At 43.1% G+C, this 25,962-nt stretch overlaps 1 protein-coding gene across 4 annotated transcripts in view; it reads left to right on the top strand.

The window, feature by feature from the left end:
* The window catches only part of CPNE9 (copine family member 9), a 384,344-nt gene that overhangs the window by 343,416 nt on the left and 14,966 nt on the right, over positions 1-25,962 (top strand). For all 4 annotated transcript variants that reach the window (XM_088473286.1, XM_088473287.1, XM_088473288.1 and 1 more), the window contains 7 exons: positions 2,349-2,402; positions 3,677-3,738; positions 6,005-6,051; positions 8,178-8,359; positions 8,732-8,859; positions 14,445-14,547; positions 21,948-22,005. In XM_088473286.1, coding sequence (XP_088329412.1) covers positions 2,349-2,402; positions 3,677-3,738; positions 6,005-6,051; positions 8,178-8,359; positions 8,732-8,859; positions 14,445-14,547; positions 21,948-22,005 — 634 coding nt within the window. The remainder of the gene's footprint in view (positions 1-2,348; positions 2,403-3,676; positions 3,739-6,004; positions 6,052-8,177; positions 8,360-8,731; positions 8,860-14,444; positions 14,548-21,947; positions 22,006-25,962) is intronic.

The following is a 25,962-nucleotide window of genomic DNA, read 5'->3' as shown; positions in this document are numbered from 1 at the left end:
GATGTTGCCCATAGCAACCAATCAGATTCTACTTATTTATCTAGAACCTTCTAGAAGATAATAGCTAGAATCTGATTGGTTGCTATGGGCGCAGCCTCCTTTGTAACTTTCTCGAAACATGGTCACTGTGGCTGCGGAGCTGCAAAAGAAAACGTAGCCGCATGCCGAAACACGCCCATGCCACTCCCCTAACACGCCCATGCCACTCCCCTAACACGCCCATGCCACCCCCTCTATTTGCGCAGTAGCAAAACATCGCCCAACTGCACAAACAGCGGCACTGCGTGCACCTCTGCCCTTAGTCACACCACGGGTGTCCGGCTATTCTAAATAGAGGCGGATAATGTTAAGGTTATCCATATACTCCTGCTCACACTGTGCCCAGCCAGACAAAACTGAGGCTGTATGACATTGATCGTGTTATTGACACTAGGAACGAGATCTGGATACTGATGAAAGCATTATCTGGCTGTTTATTCTGAGCAAAGTGAAAGATGAGCGGATTAATCAGCTCAGTATCTCATTATTCTCAGTCGGTACAAGGAGTTTGTGCAGTGAGGCTGAGCGTATATTATACCAATAGTCTTAGTCTCGTCCTCGCAGCCCCAGACTGCATGAGTGTCCCATACAAGCTATATATATGTAATGAGAACTTCTGTCTGTGTCTTGCCCATCCAGTGATTACTATAACTATTAATTATAAACCACCATTATTATAAACCCGCACAATTATAAACAGTACTGGGCTTTTTTTTTTTTAACCGCCAGTCACAACGCGCTGGTTCCCACCGGTTTTTAAACTTTGGCAAAACCAATCTTTACTACAGTTAGCCCTATTATTTCTAGTCTTACTTTACCAATCCTTACGTATGTACCTATGTGTTGCTTTCTTTTGGAACGTTCCTTAAAAATAAAAATAAAAATGTTAGTTCCACACGAATCCACTAGTTTAGTTGTTCTTGGTGCACTACAACTGCTATCATGACATGTTTGTTGAACTTGGTTATCATGTAACTGTGATACCTCAATTAATAATATATGATTATACATTTTCAAGTCCATAAAATAAGACTAAACCATGGGAATTGCTGATAGGATAAGACATATTGAATGGTCATACTTTCATTCTTTTTCAACCACTCCTCCAGGGCGGGGTTAATGATGCTGTGTTGAACAGTTAAACGCGTCATCAAAAGCGTTATTCCTAGTAAAGTCAGGTAGGACCTTCGTGTGGAAATGAGCAGGATCTCAGCAGGGGGGTGGGGGGGCGCACTGTACATAGAGTTTGGGAGAACTCCCTAAAATGCATGAGCAGGAAAGTATGTAATGCATTTGGTTAATCTAATAATATACAAAAATTTCTATGGGGATCAAAAATCAGGGACAGGTCAGTAATACATTGTAGGATTGTCCCTAGAAATGAAGGACGAGTGTAAAATGGCCATTTTGTTTTTCTCCCGACCACTGGTGTGACTATATTATTTACAAATAATTCTGTTTATTGTGTCTCTTTCCGATGAAGAGGACAACTGGGGTTTGTCCATCGCAGGATCCTGTCAGAATGTCGACATTCAAGATGTGGGCAGGTTCTGATTGCCGACATAGACTTTACGTTGATAACCAATATGTTGGCAATCAAAAAAATGTCAACATGTTCCAGAATGTCGAACATACAGTTCTTTGATGATTTCTAGGGTTAGGTTTAGTGTTAGGGATTAGGTTTAGAGTTAGGCTAAAATAAGCAAAAAAAAAAAAGTATGTCGACATTCTGGTGTTGATATGTGAAATGTCAACATTTTAATCATGTCAACATTTTTGAATGTCAACATTTTTGAATGTCATTATTCAGAACCTGTCGACATTCTTAATGTTGATTTACCACACCTCACCCATCCATTGCAGCCGATTCTTTTTTTTAATGTAAAATTCAACCATACCACAGCAATTGGGACCGCTTGATAAACTAGCGCTATAATTTGATGATATAGCATGTCTTGATACATTTAATGTAATATGTGTTATTATAACGAAACAACTTGTGTCCTGTAACTCTGTGTGTGACTTAAGAAATGTAGGCGATAAACAGTATTAAATTTGGAGGCCTCCCCCCTCTTCCCCGCCCCCCCCCCCCCTCCCCCCGCCTCTCACAGCAGCCATTATTCTCACCATTCACCGTGATTGTTCCACATGTGTCACTTTAATTGTGACTGCGGGACCAGAGGTGTAACAGGATGGAGCTCTCTTTCCCACTGATGAATGCCCAAGTATCTGCACTAATGAAGATGAATGTTTCTGTGTTGTCAGTAACAGGAGGGGCAGCCTTGACGTGTCATTCTTATCTCCTCTAGGTATTAAATCCGAAAAAGAAGTGCAAAAAGAAGAAATATATCAACTCGGGAACTGTGAGTGAACATTTTAAAGACCTGCTGTGTTTATAGTAAAATCACTGTGTTCCAAAGGACATTACTATTTATCTTCTACGCTGCCCGCTACAGAATGGCTGTTTGTCTTGTTATGTGTTGCTGACACAGTGTATAGTGTATGGGTGGGGGGGGGGCTTTTATCTTGCAATTGCACAAAATACAGTAATGTGTTGTCTTTAAAAAAAATACAAATTATATATATGGTTTGACTCAATACTGGTTTCAAATGTCAAAAATCTAACTCGAAACGGCAAAGCGGGCATATCGTGCAGTGTGTATGCCCAATTTGTACGCTCCCACAGTCGCTTAAGTGTGTATCCAGCTTTAGACAAGACAGTCTGGCATATTAGTCTCGGGATGGCCATCGCAAGAACCAAATAGTATGGATGTTGCTGACATCGCAACGTGTCTTGCCATGTCTACATGCAGGTAACCACTCGAGGGTTTAACCATCGATTGTTATTACATGCACATGCACAGTGGAACTCTTAAATTAGTGCATGTGCTTAGGAGCTGTGCTGCTGTCAGCAGTTCTGGGTGTCCCCAGTTCAATGGGAGTAATCAACCATCGGATGAGCTGACGGAAATCAAGCACGCAATGATGGCGAACATCGCAATCCTGGCATTGAATGGAAAAAGTACTTCCATTGAGTCAGGAATACCACGGGTTGCCCATTGGTTTCCAAAAGCCATCCTTGCATTGGTCATGCCGCGCGGATTGGAAGGTATTTCCTGTACACTGCTGCTCTGCTTAGGGTGTTTGCAATGGCTGTCTTGTGGTCAGGGCCCCCGAGACAGATGGTGGGCCTGGGTGCTAGAGGAGGTGTCGCCAAACACGAAGGGGTGACCACACCCACTCATTAAAACGTTAGCTTAGAATACTATGCTTTGCGGTGGCATGGGCTTAGAAGGAGGGTATGTCACTATCTTCCATGGCTGGCCCGAACCCCCTCCAGATGAGCTTGGGCCTAGATAATCAGTACCCTCCCTACTCCCCTCTCGGCACCCCTGCTTTCGGGGACAGGGGAGGTGGGTAATGGGTGTCAAAAAGCTAAGCATGCCCACAGGGCAGTTGGGCACGTCCATGTGGGGACATAACCATGCCCGATAGTGTCTACACCTCCATAATATCATGCCAATACCCACTTTCAAAGACTAATATGGTATGAAGACGTCCAATGGTGGGAGGTGGCTAAATGGGGACTTTGACATGTTAGTGAGAATGATAACTTAATCTCATCCATGTTTCATAGGTGACACTTCTGTCTTTCAAGGCGGAGTCTGAGTATACATTTGTGGATTACATCAAAGGAGGGTAAGTGACTTCTCACTCTTTTCCTATATATCGTAATTCTAACATGGATTATTCTAAAATACATGAAATGAGTTTAGCAGGAGAATAGACACTTTTGCAGGACGGCTTTATGGAATATCTTGACATGAAATAAAATGAGTCGTTTTTGTAAGGACCCAACTATGTAACAGTAGGCGTCACATCCCATAAACTGGTGTAAGAGGCGGGAATGGACACTGTTATATAGGCTACAGGCGATCGTATGTCCCCACAAATCCTCTTCCCCCTAATAATGCAGTAGGACAGGTAAGGTAGGGAATGTAGTCAAGACACTCAGAATGCCGCAGCCGGAATTCCGACATCAGTCAGAATCCCGGCACCAGCATCCCTACCGCTGACATCCCAACGGTGAGTATTGGGGTTAGGGGGATGGTTAGGGTTAGGCACTAAGAAAGAGGGTTAGGGTTAGGCTGCGGGGGAGGGGATTAGGTTTAGGCTGCGGGGGAGGGGTTAGGTTTAGGCTGCAGGGGGGATTAGGTTTAGGCTGCAGGGGAGGGGGTTAGGTTTAGGCTTTGGTGGGGATTAGGTTTAGGCTGCGGGGAGGGAAGGTTAGGTGTAGGGGTGGGGATAATCGTAGGGCACTTACCGACAGGTGTCGGTATTCTAGCCCAGTCGGGATTCCGGCGTCAGGATTCTGAGCGTCGGGATCCTGAGGACCGAAATCCCGTATCCAACCCATAAGGTATTGTCTGTTAATGCATGCTGGGACTTTTAGTTCCACAACAATTGCAGCTGCAATCATACACTTGTGCAGGATAGAGGTAAGAAGAGGACAGAGGCCCTGATTCAGAGCCGGACGCTCTGACAGAGCGCTTGCTCTGAATCAGGGTCCTCCTTCCTACTTTTTGGAGCGGCCTCCTAGCCGCTCGCATAGCTGTGGGTGACCACCCACAGCTATAGCGAGCGGCCAAAATGATGGTCGCGATGGTCAAGACCGTCGCGACCATCGGGCTTGCGACGAGACCCTTGCGGTAGGGTCTCGCAAGCCCTGGAGTGCTTTTGGCTCTATCAGAGCCGAAAGCACTCCCACTGACATCACTAGTGATGTCAGTGGGTCCGGCCCCAGACGGTAGGCGTTCCCATGGGAACGCCTCCGTCTGGGCAGCCACGCCCTCAGCACGCCCACCAAAGGGGGCGTGCTGTCAATCACCATCGACAGCACGCCCCCTTTGGTGCGAGACCCATAACGACGGCTTGGCCGTCGTTGTTCGGGTCTCACGCATGCGCACGACGGAGCCGCCTCTGTTGTGCGCATGCTCACTTGGGCTACATCGACCCGCTTGCGAGCGCTTAGCGCTCGCGAGTGGGTCTGGATCAGGCCCAGAGTACACAACTTAAGGCTCATACACACTAGACGATGTGTGTGATGAGCAATATTGGACGCGGCAGGCCCGGCGGGGGTGCCGTCATCAGAAAGCGTATAGACACTTGCCGATGTCGGCCATGACGAACAACAGTGGGGGAGGGGGAGCGGGGCCATGCTGCATTTGGCAGCATGGCATCGTTAACGTTATCCCCATGTTGAGCTGCATGCTCAGCCGACTGGGGAAATCGTTAACGGCCAGCGGACGCACGCATTGCTGATCGTTCCCTGCATACACACTGGACGATATGAACGATATATCATTGAACGATATCGTCCATATCGTTCATAAACATCGTCTAGTGTGTACACGGCGTTACTCCATGACCACAGTCCCGTAATTACAGCTGACATTCCTTAATATGTCAAAGAAGAATGTGAGCACAACTCTTCTATGTATCATTGGATTGTATTTAGGTTGTAGCAGAGGCAAACCTGGAAAATTATCTAGCCATCACATCTAGTAGGGCAGCACAGATGGTGTAATGGTTAGCGTTGCTGCCTCACAGCACTGAGGTCATGGGTTTGATTCCCACCACGGCCCTACCTGTGCGGAGTTTGTATATTCTCCCTGTGCTTGCGTGGGTTTCCTCCAGGTACTCTGGTTTCCTCCCACACTCCAAAAATATACTGGTAGGTTAATTGGCTCCCAACACAAATTAACCCTAATGTGTATGTGTGTGTGGTAGGGAATATAGAGTGTAAGCACCACTGGGGCAGGGACTGATGTGAGTGGCCAAATATTCTCTGTAAAGCGCTGCGGAATATGTGTGCGCTATATAAATAACTGGTAATAAATAAATAAATAATATAGTATGAGGCAGGAGAAACATCTGCAATTACTTTCTTCTACGTCTTTTCTAGGACACAATTAAACTTCACAGTAGCCATTGATTTTACAGCTTCGAACGGTGAGTAGGAAGCACTAACTTTTTTTTCCCCTCCCTGCAACTTTCTCCCATTATTCCAATTAATTGTGAGACTCTCGCTGCCACAGAAATAACAAGGACCTGGGGGGGAGACACGGGTGGGTTGCTATGATAACACAGAGGCAGGTTGGCTAGTCAGGGCTAGTTCAGTATCTGGCCCTGCAGATGGTGTCAGTTTAACTCCTCTCTTAATGAAGCTGCTCAATTGACTCCTGTGTATGCGGCACGCTCAGAAGAAAAACCTGCTCTGAAGGGAGCATTTAAATGTTTGCCATCCCCATACCTGGAAAGTGCAGTAGCTGCTACTTGTGGCAAAATCCATCAGAGCAGAGACTGAAATAAACGTAATAAGGACAGGAAAGATCAAAATACGGTCGCTGCTTGCTGGTATTCTGGAATTGTCAGGGTTAATTGCACCAATTTCGGTGATCACCAAAATTGCTAATTTCATTAGTATCTACAGTAACCAGACTTACAATGCCTTGATACTGGCTATTTAATTCAGGGACAGAAGTGGATTTACAATTTCCACCACTATAGGCCATTAAAAAATAATTATAATGATGAGTACAGAGTAGGGATGGCCATCGGAGAGGTGTACATCGATGGGTCAATCGATATTTATCATCAATTGTGCATAAATCCATCGATGGTGAACCATCGATGGTTTTGTTAAAACCTGTTGTGTATGACAATGGTGCTCCAGCCAATCAGCTTCCAACTGTCATCTGTTTGAAAAATTACAGTTGGGAGCTGATTGGCTGGAGCACCATTTATCATACGCAACAAGTTTTATCATTCCTTGTGAATGACAAAATACGTTGATAAATAAGAATTAGGATATTTTATGACATCACAGATCTGCTGTAAACCATACCTGCCTACGCTCCCAGATATATCCCAGGAGAGCTGCCCATCCTCCTCGATCTGTCCTCAGCACACATATTACTTTCCCCACTCTATTTCCATGTGTATACTAACTGATGACATCAGGGTACTGAAGGGGAACTATCCGCAACCGTATCTTTATGGCCCCACTGCCTGATGTCACAAGTAACGCCAGTGGTGGGGGCAATGCTGTGATGACGCAATTTGCTCTACCATGTCTGCCGCACCCCCTACCTGCACCTGTCCTTCTACTAAAGAATAATAACATGATCAGTTGGAGACGTGAACTGTCAATGCTGCATCCAGCTGATGGACACCATTTTACTGACCATAGAGTCTTTTGCAAACAGAAATGTAGCAGTGGAACAAATACTTTGGTATGTTTGATCGGCACAACCATTGGATGATGCTCCTTTGACAGTTTTTGGTGCTTGTGTAGATGCTATGCAGGCTTGTGGATCATGATCTATTAACTGCTAACACATTTGGACTTTCTCTAAAATGTACTAAACTCTTCCTTTATTTACCTAAAATAGTCCTTGTTTTCTTATGTATTGTCCTAAAAAGGCTCAAAAAGTCTCCCGTAGCCGAGGTAGGGTTCCACCCACCCCAGAGGTAGCATAGCAATCCTATTAGTTTTCAGTTTGACCATTAAGGCTACGTAGGTACCTGCTAAAATGTTGACAGCTCCAAAAATGTCACCTCTTTACCCCTAGGAGTTAATAAGAAAATATCCTATTTTTCGCCAGGAGAAAAAAAACAAAAATATGACATCTGAGCACAGAATCCAAGGAATTACCGTGGCAGATCCTCATTTGAAATGGAATGTCTTAATCCGGCCTTGGGCAGACAGCTCACAAGGTCGTAGGAAACAAAGATAGGCACTCAGTGCTCTCTGCAATCCACACCATCCTGATGTACTGATCCATGTTCGTATCCAAAAACACCAAGGGCTAAAAAACAAAAAAAAAGGCATATCTTTGAAAATGAAGGAAATACGGCTTTTTCTATGTTCCTCAGCCTGTTCATAACTGACCCCCAATATAACGGGAAACTATGCAGTATGGGAAAACCAAGGCGTTATAAAGCCCAATACAAAACACTGCAAATACTGTCACGTATAAACACTTGCAGTAATATCCCCCCACCGCCATCTACCTTTCATGTCTGTAGAGAGAAATTCTCTAGATAGTGTTGTTGTTTATCTCTTGTCTCCCCAGGTAACCCCTCACAGCCCACCTCTCTGCACTACATGAATCCCTACCAGTTAAACGCATATGGCATGGCCCTCAAAGCTGTGGGAGAGATAATCCAGGACTATGACAGTGACAAACTATTCCCAGCTTACGGTTTTGGTGCCAAGATCCCTCCAGATGGCAAGATTTCCCACGAATTCCCACTGGTTTGTAAATGGCTCCTGACCTGATTTAGTGTAATATGACACCAAAGAACATAATCTACTCTCACATTTTATATTGGAATAGAAAGCATTGCTCTGAGCATGATTAATTAGAATTTAATTGATTAATTCCTTATGGCGTTTTTAATGTTTGTATTCGAATTGCCCTTCATTCTAAAAGAACTGCTATCTGACACATTTTTGCAAGTATCTTGTAACGTTTTGTGACTATGCGAATTACTTTGGTCTATTTTTTTTAAACACCTTCAGACATTTTAGCACAAGGCACCAAGAAAGACACGTTGCGCACGGACTGCGCTTTACTTGACTACAGTCCCCTGAATTTGTCTTTCGGGTCTTTCCATTTCTTCTTAGAACGGTGATGTGGAAAATCCAAACTGCGTGGGAATACAGGGCGTGCTGGAGGCGTACTTCAAAAGTCTGCGAACGGTTCAGCTCTACGGTCCGACCAACTTCGCGTCCGTTATAAATCAGGTGGCGAGGTAAGCAAATAAATATTGTTTCATGTGAGACCAGAGATTTCCACAGATTTACAGCTTTAGTTGTCACTATTGTGTCTGGTGTCGTCTCTGTATTTCCAACTAATTTAAAATGATTTATTGTGTACACAATCCAAGGAAATATAAGATACTAGTAGTAATAGTATAGTCAGATAATAACAATTGAAGGGATTTCCCACCTTGATTTGATGGATGTAGATAGATAGATAGATAGATAGATAGATAGATAGATAGATAGATAGATAGATAGATAGATAGATAGATAGATATGAGATAAATAGATATGAGATAGATAGATAGACTAGAGATAATTACATAGCGATAGATAGATAGATAGATAGATAGATAGATAGATAGATAGATAGATATGAGATAAATAGATATGAGATAGATAGATAGACTAGAGATAATTACATAGCGATAGATAGATAGATAGATAGATAGATATGAGATAAATAGATATGAGATAGATAGATAGACTAGAGATAATTACATAGCGATAGATAGATAGATAGATAGATAGATAGATAGATAGATAGATAGATAGATAGATATGAGATAAATAGATATGAGATAGATAGATAGACTAGAGATAATTACATAGCGATAGATAGATAGATAGATAGATAGATAGATAGATAGATAGATAGATAGATAGATATGAGATAAATAGATATGAGATAGATAGATAGACTAGAGATAATTACATAGCGATAGATAGATAGATAGATAGATATGAGATAGATAGAGAGATAGAATAGAGATAATTACATAGAGATAGATAGATAGATAGATAGATAGATAGATAGATAGATAGATAGATAGATAGATAGATATAGGGAGATAGATAATTAGATAGCTAGAGATAATTAGATAGAGAGATAGATATTAGATAGATAGAGATAATTACATAGCGATAGATAGATAGATAGATAGATAGATAGATAGATAGATATGAGATAGATAGAGAGATAGAATAGAGATAATTACATAGAGATAGATAGATGGATAGATAGATAGATAGATAGATAGATAGATAGATAGATAGATAGATATAGGGAGATAGATAATTAGATAGCTAGAGATAATTAGATAGAGAGATAGATATTAGATAGATAGAGATAATTACATAGCGATAGATAGATAGATAGATAGATAGATAGATAGATAGATAGATAGATACGAGATAGATAGAGAGATAGAATAGAGATAATTACATAGCGATAGATAGATAGAGAGATAGATAGATAGATAGATAGATAGATAGATAGATAGATAGATAGATAGATATAGAGAGATATATAATTAGATAGCTAGAGATAATTAGATAGAGAGATGGATATTAGATAGATAGAGATAGATAGATAGATAGATAGATAGATAGATAGATAGATAGATAGATAGATAAATAGATAGATATGAGATAATTACATAGAGATAAAACCATTTTTGTGGTCAAGAGTTTTATAACACTCCCAGTTTTCCAGTTTTTATAGAAATGTAAGCAATTTAAGTCCAGTGAATAACCTCATAAAGTACAAGGGTAAGCAGTAAAGGTTAACTAAAAAAGTTTAGGTTAGCAATTAAAAAATATTTTTTATAAAATTGCCAGAAAAAGAACTTTCAGTTGTTTTGCAGCAATAAATAAAAAAGGCTCTTGCCTAGGCCACGAAGCACCGCCAGCGGCCTACTGAGGACTGCAATAAAGTCTTATGGGCTGGTGAATCAACATTTTAAATCTTTGGTTCATCGTGCAGGATTTTTGTGCGCCGTTGAATATCCAAACTCACGGTTCCTCCATTTGCTGGGTTTATTTACTGTTTTGTTTTTTTTTGCCGTTAAAAGCATTGCGCTTTCCAGCTTACACACAGCGGGAAAGGGAGCCTCTTAGTAAATAAACCGCTGTGAAACCAGCTGTCAAACATGGAGGAGGAAATGTTATAGTCTAGACTGCGGCTCTTTTGCTAGATAGAGAGTCAGCAACTTGCACAGAGTGAACCCTGAACTGAATGGGCTACCACAGCATTTTGCAGCGTAAGGCAAAACATACCCTATGGTCTACACCTATTTGTTCAAGGGATTATCCTACAGCAATATAATGACCCAAAACATACCTTCAGGCTATGGCCCGTATTCAATTTGAGGCGAAAAGTCCGGATCCGCGATACTTTTTCGGCGATGACGTCATTTTTCGCCTGTTTTGCTTTTAACCCGTATTCAATTTCAATGACTTTCTGCCTAGGCGGAAAGTCAATGCAATGTACTAGGCGGAAAAGTTTCGCCTATGAATAGCAGGCGGAAAAAAGTGCAGAATTGGGGTTTTGGGGTGCAACATTGCAGGAACCCCCGTGCAGCCTTCAGAGAGTCCCCCAAAGGTAAACTGTGGCAAAAAAAATTAAAAAAATTACTTTTGGACACCCCAAAAAATGACTTTGAAAAGGGGGCGAAAAAAAAAAAGTTGGGGTACAAAGTTAAAAACTAGCGAACTTGACTCTGGGGTGGTCCCCAAGTATACCCCAAATGTTTTTTGGATTGCAGGTGGTTGCGGCAGGTGGATTTTTCACGATTTTTTCAACTTCACTTTTGCAACTTTTAAATATGCTGGCCCCCATTTTCAAGTACCCCAAATTTGCTGGGATAAGTTATTTTCAGGAAAAAATACTCCTGAATACTATTCTGCATCACGTATAGAAAAACGCTAATTAGCAGCTATTGAGCCCATTTAAAAACACCAAATGCCTTCAGCAAGCCAAATCGGGGGGTACCATAGTGAAACCCCATGTCAGAGTATTCTTTTGGGGAGTGTCAGGCTGATTTCCCCAAATCTGACAGTACTTTCCGCCTGTTCAAGTTTCGCCGGGTCCCGTTTTCACGTACTTTCAAATTGAATACGGGGTAAAGCGGGCACGCGCGCGATACTTTTCCACCTACAAAACAGGCGAAGTAGGCGAAAAGTCCAGGCCGCGAAAAAGTATTGCGGCTCGGTTCAAATTGAATACATCAGGAAAGACAGTAGGCATGAAATCATGGAATTGGAAGAAACGAAGGTGTAGCGCTCAGCCTGTTTAGGAATTTGTGTGGTGTTAGTAGGTGTTGAACCGTGCAGAAAGCAATCTTATATTCAGTGGGATGGAGGGTCTATATATGTGAAACACCCTAAATACAGTATAAAGAAAATGTTGATGCACTGGTAGAGTAAACAATATATATACTTTACTTGAACTTAAATAACACAGGGATACACAAATAAAATGCTGTTATTATAAACCACTGAATATAAGATTGCTTCCTGCACGGTTCAACACCTACTAACACCACACAAATTCCTAAACAGGCTGAGCGCTACACCTTTGTTTCCTTCAATTTTATACTATATAGGTAAGGGTGATTATTTGGTTGTTAGCAGCTCGCCATCTTACCACAATACAGCTCAGTGCGCAGGATTATCCTATTTCTAAACTATGAAATCATGGAATGACCAGCACAGCCTCCAGAGTAAAGCTGGGTACACACTTTTTCGATTGCAGGCTGATCTGGTAAAACTGTCCCGATCAGCTGTGCAGTCTGTCCGCAGGGTGACCCTCTGTCAGCTGCCTGTGAGCCGCGTACACACTGTGCAGACATAGCACAGTGTGTTCGGGCTTCTATGGGATCGGGAGGTCGATACCAATAAATATTAAACAGTACAAAAGATGCGACTTCCCAATCCCGAAAGTTGTAGGAGCGTTAAAAGCTGTTTATTGGCTAACGCTCCTGCATTGGGACAGCATACACACCTATACAATCCAACCGCCGTTCTCTCGATATTGGATGAATGGTCCAGTGATTGTATAGGTGTCTTACCCAGCTTTAATCCCCATTGAGCTGGTTTGGGATGAACTGAAGGCTGAATGCAAAGCAACCTACAAGTGCAACACATTTGTGGGGACTGCAACGGTTTAGAGAAGAGTTTCTCGAACAACATGTGATATCTATTGTGGAAGGAAAGTCACAAGTGTGTTCGGTGGTTATATCTGCATAAGGTGGGAACCTTGAGAAGTCAAAAATGTAGATGAAAATTTTGTGGAGCAAATTGATTTTATGATTTCCTTTAGAGATGAGTGGTTTGGTTGTGACTCGGTTCTTTTTGCCAAATTAGCGCAAGTTCGTATTAGTTCCGATTTATCTTAACGGCTATCCAAAACACGTGAGAACCGGATAGCTAATATGGTGCTGTTTCTGAGATCTGAACATAACCAAGTAAAACCAAACCATCTCTAATTTCTTTATTTATCTACAATTGTTTTTGTTCTAAGCTTTCATTATAGATAGATAGATATGAGATAGATAGATAGATAGATAGATAGATAGATATGAGATAGAAGGATAGATAGATAGATATGAGATAGAAGGATAGATATATAGATAGATAGATATGAGATAGATAGATAGATATGAGATAGATAGATGGATAGAAAGATATGAGATAGATAGATAGACAGATATGCGATAGATAGATAGATAGATAGATAGATAGATAGATAGATAGATAGATAGATAGACAGATATGCGATAGATAGATGATAGATAGATAGACAGATAGGCAGACAGCTAGATATGAGATAGATAGACAGATATGAGATAGATAGACAGACAGATAGATATGAGATAGATAGATAGATAGATAGATATTAGATAGACAGATAGATAGATAGATAGATAGATAGATATGAGATAGATAGATAGATAGATAGATAGATACATAGATATTAGATAGATAGATAGATAGATAGATAGATAGATAGATAGATAGATAGATAGATAGATAGACAGACAGGTATACATGAGATAGATAGATAGATGAGACAGATAGATTGATGGGATAGATAGATAGATAGATAGATAGATAGATAGATAGATAGATAGATAGATAGATAGATAGATATGGGATAGATAGATATGGGATAGATAGATATGAGATAGATAGACAGATAGATATGAGATAGATAGATAGATAGATAGACAGACAGACAGATAGATATGAGATACTATAGATAGATAGATAGATAGATAGATAGATAAATAGATATGAGATAGACAGACAGATATGAGATAGATAGATAGATAGATAGATAGATATGATACAGATAGATAGATAGATAGATAGATAGATAGATAGATAGATAGATAGATAGATAGACAGATATGAGATAGATACATAGACAGATAGATATGAGATAGATAGATAGACAGATATGAGATAGATAGATATGAGATAGATAGATAGACAGACAGATATGAGATAGATAGATGGATAGATATGAGATAGATAGATAGATACGAGGTAGATAGATAGAGGTATATTTACTTGATTAAGTCGAATAATAAATAAAGTACATTGAGACATTAAACTGCGTAAAAATGGGGCCGTTCTAAAACTTTTGAACATACAATATTTGGTTTAAAGTTGCATAGACTTGCTTAAAACTCAGTAGACACAAATGTCAGATGTATTAGATATATACAGTATACTGAGTGGATAAAATTGTGGTTGTTGTGTGCTGTCCTTATTCTGTGCTGTTTCAAAGTGCTGCAGGTCAGTTAACAGATGGATCTCAGTACTACGTCCTTTTGATCATCACCGATGGAGTTATCTCTGATATGGCACAGACCAAAGAGGCGATTGTAAACGTAAGTCCACCTTTGCGATGATTTAGCCTAGATAAGCTGATTCACAATCTTATGATTAGATTTACTCAATTATTATTATTATTTTTTGGGAAGTTCAGCGACTATATACTGAAGGGACAGTAGGTGGCGTTGTATCATGACTCATCACTGTGTAGGCTATCTTTATTGTGCAAGTGTACTCTCTTTTAGGAATCTTCTTGATAATGCTCCATGTTACGCTATGAAGGGAGAGAAGAAAATTGAAGTGTGTGTATTATAACTGTGTCACTAAATTCTAACAATCCAACTGCACACTTGACTATTTTTGTGGCATCCAAGTGCAGGAGTTAGGGTCATAGGCAAACGTAGGGGGATTTACAGTATACTTGCCTACATCCTGGCTGCTTCCTTTGAGAGGGAGAAGCTAGGTCAGCTTAGCAGGGGGGGGGGGCCTGTATAGAGGGGCGTGGCCGGACACATTACAAGCCGTTTAGGTGCGGGACTGGGTGGCGGGGCCACACGATCGCGGTTCCGCCCCCGCTACACAATGCCAATATTTCCGGCATTGCGATACAGGGGACGGGGTCATGATGACGCGATTCAGAGCAAGTCGCGTCATCAGCCCCTCCACTGCGGTCGTTTGGAGCTACATTGCGGGGGGCCTGGAGGGGTCGGGAGACCTGTCTACTTTTCCGTTGGGCCGGGAGCGGAACCTGATTTTCGGGAGGCTCCCGGCCAAATCGGGAGAGTAGGCATGTATGGTTTACAGTTGCCTGGAAACCCCCCTCCCTAACCCACACCATGATGACCACAATAGAAATAGCATATAATGCTAAAGTTGCATGTTTCTTTAGGATGCCCTCAGTGTCACAAATGAAATAATTAGCACCACCTGTTTATCTTTTAAAATGTGTCAGCCAGTAATGAATACACCTGTGCACCGACTAGGAGATCTGGAAAACCTGCACTATTAGGGGTGCACTGATATAGACCATTTATAGGGTCAATTATTAATACTGTATACTTTAAATACTTTTAAACACTATCCAGTGCATAAGGAGACCAATCTGTACATCTATGTCCAGGGCAGTGCAAGGTTCTTTTTCTGCTCCCCCAGACTCCCGAACCAGGAATGGAGGCCACATCTGAAATAAAAACATTCAGCTCAGACAGGACGGCGCTACTTCTGCATATAATGGTGTAGTGTGATAGCTGGTTTTAAATATGTCATAATTATTACATACACTTCATATGACGGTTATATTATAACTGGTTAAGTGCTGATTATGGCCTCTTCATGGACTGGCGACGTTTGCTTTAAAATCAAGCTTTTGGAAACCCCTCTGTAGAAATCCTGCATTTGCCACCGAGGGTGATGGGATAACGGCCCTGCCCACCATCGTACAATGGCGCAATTTGTGACCTCATATTGAGGGAGGTGGGGCTAACATGACTTGATTTGTAGTGATTGTATCAATAAGCCCCGCCCACTTCACTAGGAAATCGCGAGTCTAACGGACATTCCGGCAAGTATATCCTACAGCTGTCTGACATTGTCCATGCACTGTAAGGTATGCTCTGTCAACATGGCTGACGCAGGGGTTTTTGTTTGTTTGATTGTTTGTTTTACACATGAACTGGTTAAAAACGTTTGTCCTATTACGACTGTAATATGTGTCCAACCATTCATCCTGAAGCAAAGATTGTAACACACATTCAGACAGCTTAAATTAACCCATCGACAGAAGTGTGTTGCAGAAATAAATGCAGATAAATTTTCCTGACAGGGTTCTATGTATTAAGCCTTGTAGAGAGATAAATTGGACAGAGCTAAAGTACCAACCAGTCAGCTCCTAACTGTCACTTGACAGACTGTATTTGAAAAATGACAGGAGCTGATTGATGGGTACTTTATCTCCGTCCAAAGTTTAGTACATAGACCCAGGGGCGTATCTATAACGGGTGCAGAGTGTGCGGTACACACGGGCTCCTGGGTCCAGGGGAGGCCCACACCATGCACCCATATTTTCGAATACTTACCTCTCCAAGGTCCAGCGTTGGGTGTCTCAGCCCTGCACAAAACGCTGTAAAATGGCAGCCGCAATTGTTTTGCGATTGCGCCCACAAAGTGAGTGACAGGTAGTCAGCATTTGGGGAAGGTAACGAGGGGTGGCTAGACAAACGCAGGCATGTCTGACTGTTTAAACGCCGTTTCGTGGGCGTGCATATATAAGCTATCGCCATCTCCTACGCAGCACGAGAGCGCACTGCGTGTCAGGAGAGCTGCAGTGTTTGCGGCTGGTCAGACTTGCCGCACATGCTGCGTGACTGCCCGATCTTGCATCGATGTTACCGATGTTTAAGCTGTGGCACATCGTTGGACGGACATGAGAAGGCCGCAGTGGGCGTCCCTATGCTCGGGTAAGCTTTGGAAACATTAGCATATTTTCGCTGTTGCGTTCAGTGCGAAATAGCAGATGCGAGTGCATTAACGTCTATCTCTGTATCAGGCCCTGTGTTATCAAGTGGAACCTCGCTACAGGCATAGCTGAGATAAGTAACAATCATAAGATTTAAAAAAGGAACAAGGATAATATAAAGACGTCCAAGAGAGGTTCACAGGCGGAGGGGCAGAGGGCACGTAGGTAGCAGTCGGAGAGAAATTGGTCAATCGGTTGAATAAAAGTATATATCCTTTGAGCAATGTGGGAGGAAGTGGAGAAGAACAATTAATGTCTAAAAACTAGCACATACAATGTGAGCCTCCCACTGGGCTGGGAAATGAAGAAAGGCCCCTTTCTTGCTGCTGATGAAAATCTAGTTTAATGAAGAGTTGACATTAATTCCAATTAAAGTGGAGAAAGGTTAATAATAATCCAGCAGAGCGAGTGTGAGGGACGTTTTATGTAGGGAGAGACTCTGTGTGCAGCACGATGACTACAAAGAAGAGTTTACTAGGAAGGGAAGAGCTCAGCGGACGCAGAATTTGCCTATTTTATACAGTGCTGCTTCAAGGCGACCCGTCAGTAAAGACCTTGTTCTACTCCTCAGTAGACCATAAGAAGTTCAGGGCTTATAATTATGGCCTGAAGCGTTGCCTAATTTTTGTGCACGCATCATCTACTTAACTCTCTTTCATCTGACTGGAGAAAAACTGACTCTTAACTTTAGTCTCTAGAAACAGAACTGTTCAAAGAAACAATGTGAGAGACTAGGGATTGCTCATGGGGGCGGCATTTTCCAACGCACACAGGACTTCCTGTCAGGAAGTCTGACTAGGAATATCACAGGGATTCTAATATTGCCTATTATGGCTGATAACATATAACTAAAACCAACATTCTGTAGCCCATGGGTGCTTTGGTGGACTTGTTCCCTTTGTATCTTTAGCTCATGTGCCAGACCGTGTATACTCGGAAGAGGACTCATTTCAGAGCAGAGTGGGGGCCTGGCATGCTAGGGTGGCATCGCAGGGCCGCTACTCCCATTTAGGCATGAGACCTAGCGATGCGCTAAACTGCTATGCTTAGTATGACACAGGGCCATATTCATATAGAAGCGAAAAGTCGGAAAGGTTTCACCTGTCCGACTTTCCGCCTACATCGTCAGTTTCAGACGCGAAAACTTATCGTGAGCGTCCCCGCCTTTCGCCCTATTCCATTCCAAACCACGTGAAAACGGCAAGCCGCGAATGCGGAACAGGCGTAAAGTACTGACACAAGTGTGGAAATCAGTCTGTACCCCCCAAAAAGATGCCCTAACATAGGGAATCAATGTAGATGTGTGAAATGGGTGCTAGCATACAGTATTTTTAGTGAAGTTTTCAAAAACGTGAAAAACCACCCTCATACATGCGCACCTGCAATCCAAAAAAACACTTGGCCCCTCCTTATAGCACCCCAAGAAGTCTATTTCAGTAGTTTTTATAGTTGTCCCGCCACTTTTTAATTTTTCGCCCCCAAAGTACTTTTTTGGGGTGTTCTGAGGTAATTTTGTTTTGTTTTTGCTGATTTTTCCTTTGGGGGGCTGTCCCAAGGGTTCTGGGTGGTTTCCCCACGTTTACACCACAAAATAAAGATTTTGCACTTCTTTTCACCTGCTATTCATAGGCGAATCTTTTTCGCCTATTACATTGCACTGAGCTTCCGCTTATGCTAAATCGTCCTGGAATTGAATATGGAAAAGCAGGCGGAAAGTCAGAATCCGCGGAAACTTATCTCCAAACGGCACTTTTCGCCTCTAATCGAATACGGCCCGATGTCTGAATGGTGTTTTTTCTCTGTAATTGACACGTTAGTTGTTTTTCTATCAGAATAGGAAGATGGACTGATTGAGACATATTAATTGATATGGGTTTAACAGAGGTAGACAATGTTACATTAATCTGATGGGGTAGAGGTATGCCTGTGTAACATTATACCCACCCCAATCTGCACAAAACCTCCCCTATCCTTCCTGAAACACCTACGTTTGGACAAAACTCTGCCCCATTCTCAGTATGCCACATGGGGGTTTCCTTGTCAAAATCAAGACACTTTGGAGATGTCATTATGGACTGTTATTTTAATAAGAGATGGGGCTACTGTGCGATGTGGTGTTTAGCGCACCAGCCCTTATGTGCCTACAGGTTTAGGAGAAGATAACTTTTTTTATATATAGTTTTTGATGAAAATAGGGGTTATTACCACTTCTCAATATTTAGCGAAAGGCATTCCATATTGGTATCAAAGATTTCTCCAGCTGAATATCGCCATTGCCATAGCCCGCTATGGGGGCGAACTGCTTTCTCATTTTATCAAGCTGAGCTTTTTGCGCTGCGCATCGTGTTCACTCTAGCTCCAGCGGCAGGCTCGCGCCGAAAGGGGGTGTGGCCACTGAAAAGGGGGCATGTCTATAAGATGCGTAACCCTTTTCGGCACTCTTGGGGGCGTGCCCGGCACTTACAGACACGCCGTGTATCCCCCAAGCGCTGCTGACAGGGAGAATAGATGCTGGATGCATGCGCCCGGTGTCTATGCACCGGTGGTAACCGGGTCACCGCACATTTCCCCACCCGCGGGACACTACGACCCGCGGGTGAAGACGGCACCCGCAGGCTGTGAGGGCAGGGCACTTTTTGCCCTCCTGAAGGAGGGCAGGGCTCTGCGCCCCACTAAAACAGCCTAGCGGGAACGCTATGCGCACAGACAATAGGGCTGCGCACAGACAAGTACGTGTTGCACCAATGTATACTGCTGCAATACAGAAGGACAGTTTGCAGGAGCGTTCAGTTACAGTAAGACCTCTCTGGCGGCTGAACTATTGCTACATCACATCCTGAATCTTTCCAAGATGTACATATTACCAATGAGAAAGGTCAGATATTGATGAAACTACCGCTCAGTTACTTTAGGTAGTTGTGGCCATACACAGGTAGACTGCAGCAGGTGGGTGATGGTTGGTAGGTAGACTTCAGCAGGTGGGTCATGGTTGGTGGGTAGATTGCAGCTGGTGGGTCATGGTTGGTAGGTAGACTGCAGCAGGTGGGTCATGGTTGGTAGGTAGACTGCAGCAGGTGGTCATGGTTGGTAGGTAGATTGCAGCAGGTGGGTGATGGTTGGTAGGTAGACTGCAGCAGGTGGGTGATGGATGGTATGTAGATTGCAGCAGGTGAGTCATGTTTGGTGGGTAGATTGCAGCTGGTGGGTCATGGTTGGTGGGTAGATTGCAGCAGGTGGGTGATGGATGGTAGGTAGATTGCAGCAGGTGAGTCATGTTTGGTGGGTAGACTGCAGCAGGTGGGTCATGGTTGGTAGGTAGATTGCAGCTGGTGGGTCATGGTTGGTGGGTAGATTGCAGCAGGTGGGTGATGGATGGTAGGTAGATTGCAGCAAGTGAGTCATGTTTGGTGGGTAGACTGCAGCAGGTGGGTCATGGTTGGTAGGTAGATTGCAGCAGTCTGATCATGGTTAGTAGTTAGATTGCAGCAGGTGAGTCATGTTTGGTGGGTAGACTGCAGCAGGTGGGTGATGGTTAGTAGTTAGTTTGCAGCAGGTGGGTCATGGTTAGTAGTTAGTTTGCAGCTGGTGGGTCATGGTTGGTAGGTAGACTTCAGCAGGTGGGTCATGGTTGGTATGTAGATTGCAGCAGGTGGGTCATGGTTGGTAGGTAGACTACAGCAGGTGGGTCATGGTTGGTAAGTAGATTGCAGCAGGTGGGTCATGGTTGGTAGGTAGACTTCAGCAGGTGGGTCATGGTTGGTATGTAGATTGCAGCAGGTGGGTCATGGTTGGTAGGTAGACTACAGCAGGTGGGTCATGGTTGGTATGTAGATTGCAGCAGGTGGGTCATGGTTGGTAAGTAGATTGCAGCAGGTGGGTCATGGTTGGTAGGTAGATTTTTGCTACTGTGGGGTGTTTTTTTTTTTTTGTAAAAAAATTAACACCATTAAATTAATACAAAGTAATGTCAATATTATCTGGACAGTATTAGCTACAGTATTTCCTTAATATCTCTATGACTTGTATGGTATGTTAGAGGTATTGTTGTATATAGGTTATATTATTATCTAAATGTCTATTCCCCCGGCGGTAATCATTCACCACAATTTTTCCCACCTGCTGGACACTGCTCATAGCAGGCTGTTTTAGCGGGGCACCACTAAAAGGGCAGGGCGTATTTGCCCTTTTAAAATCGAGCAGGGTGCAGTGCCCTGCTAAAACAGCCTAGCAGTAACACTAGACAACAGCTCCACTTGTCCGCTTTAGAAGGTTTGATAAATCTTCCCATACTGTGACATTTTGATGGAAATAATCTATATATGCACGGCCAGAGTTTTTTACCTAGCTCCACCAAATCTGGCAGGGTGGTGTAGTTTGAACAGGATTAGGTTTTTGGCTATATTTGATGCTCATCAGGGACATGGAGATGTCATTGGTGCCCACCAAGCAGGCTGTGGAGTCTGTGATTTGAAATTTTGTTTTAAGCAACTTCACCCAGGATGTCTTCTAGTGGCTAAAACTGCACTGATCTGAAGGCACAGGCTGATATGTACCAGTGGGGGGCAGGCAGAGCTCTAACAGAAGAGCAGTGAGCTGGAGGATCAACTGTCACACTGCACCTGCACTGACAGTTACTTATTTTCTCCAAGCACCTTTTAATATGCTATGCTCTCCAATGTTGGTCTGCAATGTAATGAAATGAAGGTTGCAGATGTACTTCAAGGACCCTTCTTCAATCGGGCAATGCTGGGTATCCCAGCTAGTGTGAAATAACAGTCATAAACAATTATGTAATAACCATGACCCTATTGACCAATTCACCATAGAAAATTTACAAATGTCTGCAGCAAGGCAGTCTTCCTCCTAATATACCCTCCCCTTCAATATGTTTACTTCCATAGACTGTTGAATAATAATTTGCTCATATATGCTGTTTTGCAGGCTTCATCGTTACCACTATCCATTATTATAGTAGGAGTTGGACCAGCAGAATTTGATGGTGAGTTGTATTTTTACATTTTTTTTTTAAGTTGAAATCCTGTGCAAAAATAGCGTTTTCTTATACTGTGCCAATGCTTGGCGACCTGTCCGTTTGTAATGTGCAGGCAGTTGCTTGGCAACGTGGCTTTTTCTAGTCTGCTGAGCTGTTGCTCAGCAACCTGTCCACGTGCCGTGTGCAATTGCTAGGTAACATGATGTCTCCTCCTAGCTCACTGTGCTGTTGCCTGGCAACCAATCCCGTTATGTGCCGTTGCTTGGTAACGGTCTCCTAGTGTACTCTGCCCTCTCAGTTTTATTTTCAATGTCTGTTATTCAATTGCTCATCATAATGTGTTCGAATTGTCCTTCCTGATTGTACAGCGAGGGAATTATACCGGCGCTGTAAAATCAAAGGCTAGAAATCATGGTAATGTAATGATTGTTGGTACTAGCCTAGAGGTGTACTTAATGTTTCATAAACAGAGTTTAACAGACACTTCAAACTTTACGGTATTCACAAATATAATTTGTTAACAATAAAACTATGCATTCGTACTGTATATACCCTGACATATTTTAATATGTCATGCTATTGTATAAGCACTATCACAGTACATAAGTCATAATTGCTCGATCAAGGTAACCCAGGAAGTATATAAAAGAATTAGTTTTCTACGACAGTAAAGAATAACCTCAGTTATTGTTAGATGCAGCAGAGTAACAGTTAAACGCTGACATTTTCAGGCAGCAGACTGCCCTTGAGGTATTACTTAGCCTGGAGGAGAAAATAACAGCGTAATTCCCAGCTGCAATTCTCAGGTATGCTACAAAGTCATTTCATCCGAAACGCGCAGAGTAATTAGGGTGTTCTTTTCTGAATACATATTTACAGCAGAATGTAAGATTTCACGCTGCAGTCCAAATATAGATTTTTCCGAAAATATGCCCAATGAGATTTACCAGTGGAATAAAGCCCTTTTAAAATAGATTTTTCATAACCTTCCTTTTGTTCTTCCTAAAAAACAGGTCGAGGAAATTCAATTAAGAAGTTGTAAAATTGTTAGAGAGGGAGATTGCTCTAGAATAGTATGCAGAAACTTTTGGCTCCCCAGTTGATGCTTCGCCCACCAGCATACTGATTGTTGGTCTTAGGGCTTGAGGCGACAGCATTGTCGCGTTAAAAGCCTATTTTGCTTTCTGGAGAGTGTAGCAAGAAAATGATCAACTTTTTGTGTTGCTCACTACTATGATCTGGAAACGCGTACAGTGGCCCTGATTCCGAGCCGCTCGCAAAAAGCGAGCGCTCGCTCTGAATCAGGGTGGCCACTTTTTTTTTTTAAAACTGGTCGCTCGCTAAGCTGTGGGTGACCACCCACAGCTTTTGCGAGCGGCCAGGTGATGGTCGCGACCATCAAGCTTGCGACTAGACCCTTGTGGTAGGGTCTCGTCTGCCGCAAGCCCCAGTGAGCTTCCGGCTCTAATAGAGCTGGAAGCCCACTACTGACATCACTCGTGATGTCAGTAGGGCTGCCCTCAAATGGCAGGAACGCCTCCTTTTGACCAGCCACCCCCCCCCCCCCCCGCCTACAAAACGGGGCGAGCTGTCGATCAACATCGACAGCCGCCCCGTTTGTAGCGAGCCCCGGAGAGAGTGAATTTCTCACTCGCTCCGGGGCTTGCGGCAGACGCAATGCCCCAACATCGACCCGCTTGCGAGCGGGTCTGAATCAGGCCCAGTGTACGGTATAGTGACCTGTGTGGGTCGAGGGGCGCCAAAACAGCACATCCTGCACCCATTGCTTTACTTACCTGCTGCCAGCCACGTCATTAATATGGCGATTTCTTTGTAAATATGGCAACAGCGATGAAAATATGGAGCAGGCACAGAAGTCACTGCCAGAGTCTGTTTGAAATTTTACATTTGCTGGTATTTTTTTTTTTTTTTTTTCCGTTGGTAGGGTGCCCACTAGTACACGGGCCCCCTCCAGTCTTAAAAAGCCCCTGTTAAATTGTAGATTGAGCTCTGCTCTGCACTAGATCCTGGGCAGTTTTTTCACATTGTGTTGTGTTTGGAATGCAACAGGAAGCAGCTGTTCTCTGCACGAGCTCTTAGTTAATAAAATATGCCCTTATAAGACAGGAAACTCTTGTTGGATTTTAGATATAAAAGGGATGACCACCAACCTAGAACGTTTTCTAATTTTTACCTAAGACTCTAAAGCTAATCATAATCATTGCCAGATCATCCATTAGCAACCTAGGTTCCACTGAGGAACTCAGATAACCCAAGGCCTAAACCAGCATGTTGCTTAGAAGAATCCCATGGGGTCTTATTCCAGCTCTGATTCCAATTGCCAAACAGTAAAAAAATGAAGTTGGTGTTGACAACTTCACAATGGAGGTAGTTGTCAAAACACAGCTTTGCTGACAGTATTACTGTACATCTACTGGTTTTTGTTTGTGGTGGTACTCAACAGAATTCATAATCTCCCTCCCCCCTTTCCAGGACCCATACTCTCCCTTTTCTCTGTCCGTCAATAACATCTCCCTCCTGGCTCTTCCCCAAGTTCACCACTTGGATGTTATACTTAGGAGTTCCCGGAGCCATTCAATTGTTCCGATCGCGCCCTGCACTTAGTCGGGAGATGCTGTTAGCACCGCGCTGAGCTGGAAAACAGCATCGCGGCCGGCACTTAAGTTGGATTTCTGCTCGCACCTCAGGAGGGTACGAGCAGAAATCCTCTAGTCAGACTTAACAGTGCGGTCAATTGAATAGCTCCAGGCAGGGGCGTATTTATAATGGGTGCAGGGTGTGCACCCTGCACCCATATTATTCTTACCACTCCGGAGTCCCATGTTGGCGCCGGTGTCAGTGCTGTAAAAAACAACACTAGGAAAATGTCTGCCATGCCATTTTTCCGGTGACCTGCGCATGCACTGTAGACTCTGGGCACAGACTAGTGCCCAGTGTCTACCGCTGCTGTGCTGCACTCAGTGCGCTGCCAGACCCCTGGAGAGAGAGAGGAGGGGGCCCCGGACGGAGACTGCACACGGACCCCCTCCTCTCTTGAAACACTCCCCAGTGCTAATCACATTGCGTTGAATTGAATCGCCCCATTGATGGCTACCCGACTTCCTGTCCCTTTGACTCACCTCCACTTGCCTGCTAAGAAACAGCGAGTGCCCATCCCTTGTCTGTAGTCCATGTCCTACCTAGTTTGTCAGTTTACAGCCCTGTATTGTCCAATGATATTTCATTTTACATTTTCTGTAGCACAGTTGTGTCATGCTGTACTGTTACCGTGTGTATATACTCTACACAGCCCTGCAGAAACTTGCTGGTGCCTTAAAAATAAAGGATAATAATAATAATAATAATAATAATAATAATAATAATAATAATACTCAGTACTGTCACCCTATTTTAATTTTTTTTTAGTATTTTCATAACTAGTTTCAGAAAAAATAAGAAATTAAATCATTTAGAAAATTAATCAATTCTTTGCCTGTTACAGGCTGAGATGGGATCTGTTTTTCTTTTTTGTTTTTGGGTCTCCTTTCTACTGTTTTATTATATTGGAGAATTTTTTGGGGTGTGTCCTTGCCATGTTTAGACAGCTTTGAATAATACATGCCATTTTTTTTTTTTGTCCGTTGGTGGAACTATTTTTCTTTATTTAGAGTATATTGTATTATTTGAATATTGTTACCCTTAATGGGTCTATGGCCCTGATTCAGAGCCGGACGCTCTGACCAGAGCGCTCGCTCTGAATCAGGGCCCACCTCCATAAATATGGAGCGTCCTCCTGGACGCTCGTATAGCTGTGGGTCACCACCCACAGCCTATACGAGCGTGCAGGATGATGGTCGTGATGGTCTTGACCATCGCGACCATCGCCAGTGCGAGCAGAAGCCTGCGGTTGAGTTTCTCAACCGCAAGGCCAGGAGTGATTTTGGCTCTAACAGCCAAAATCAC

The sequence above is a fragment of the Taudactylus pleione genome, unplaced genomic scaffold (genome assembly GCF_031769625.1).
Source record: "Taudactylus pleione unplaced genomic scaffold, aTauple2 ptg000133l, whole genome shotgun sequence".
NCBI classification, from domain to species: domain Eukaryota; kingdom Metazoa; phylum Chordata; class Amphibia; order Anura; family Myobatrachidae; genus Taudactylus; species Taudactylus pleione.
The sequence above is the reverse complement of the archived record's forward strand: the minus strand, read 5'-3'. Positions and strand labels throughout refer to the sequence as shown.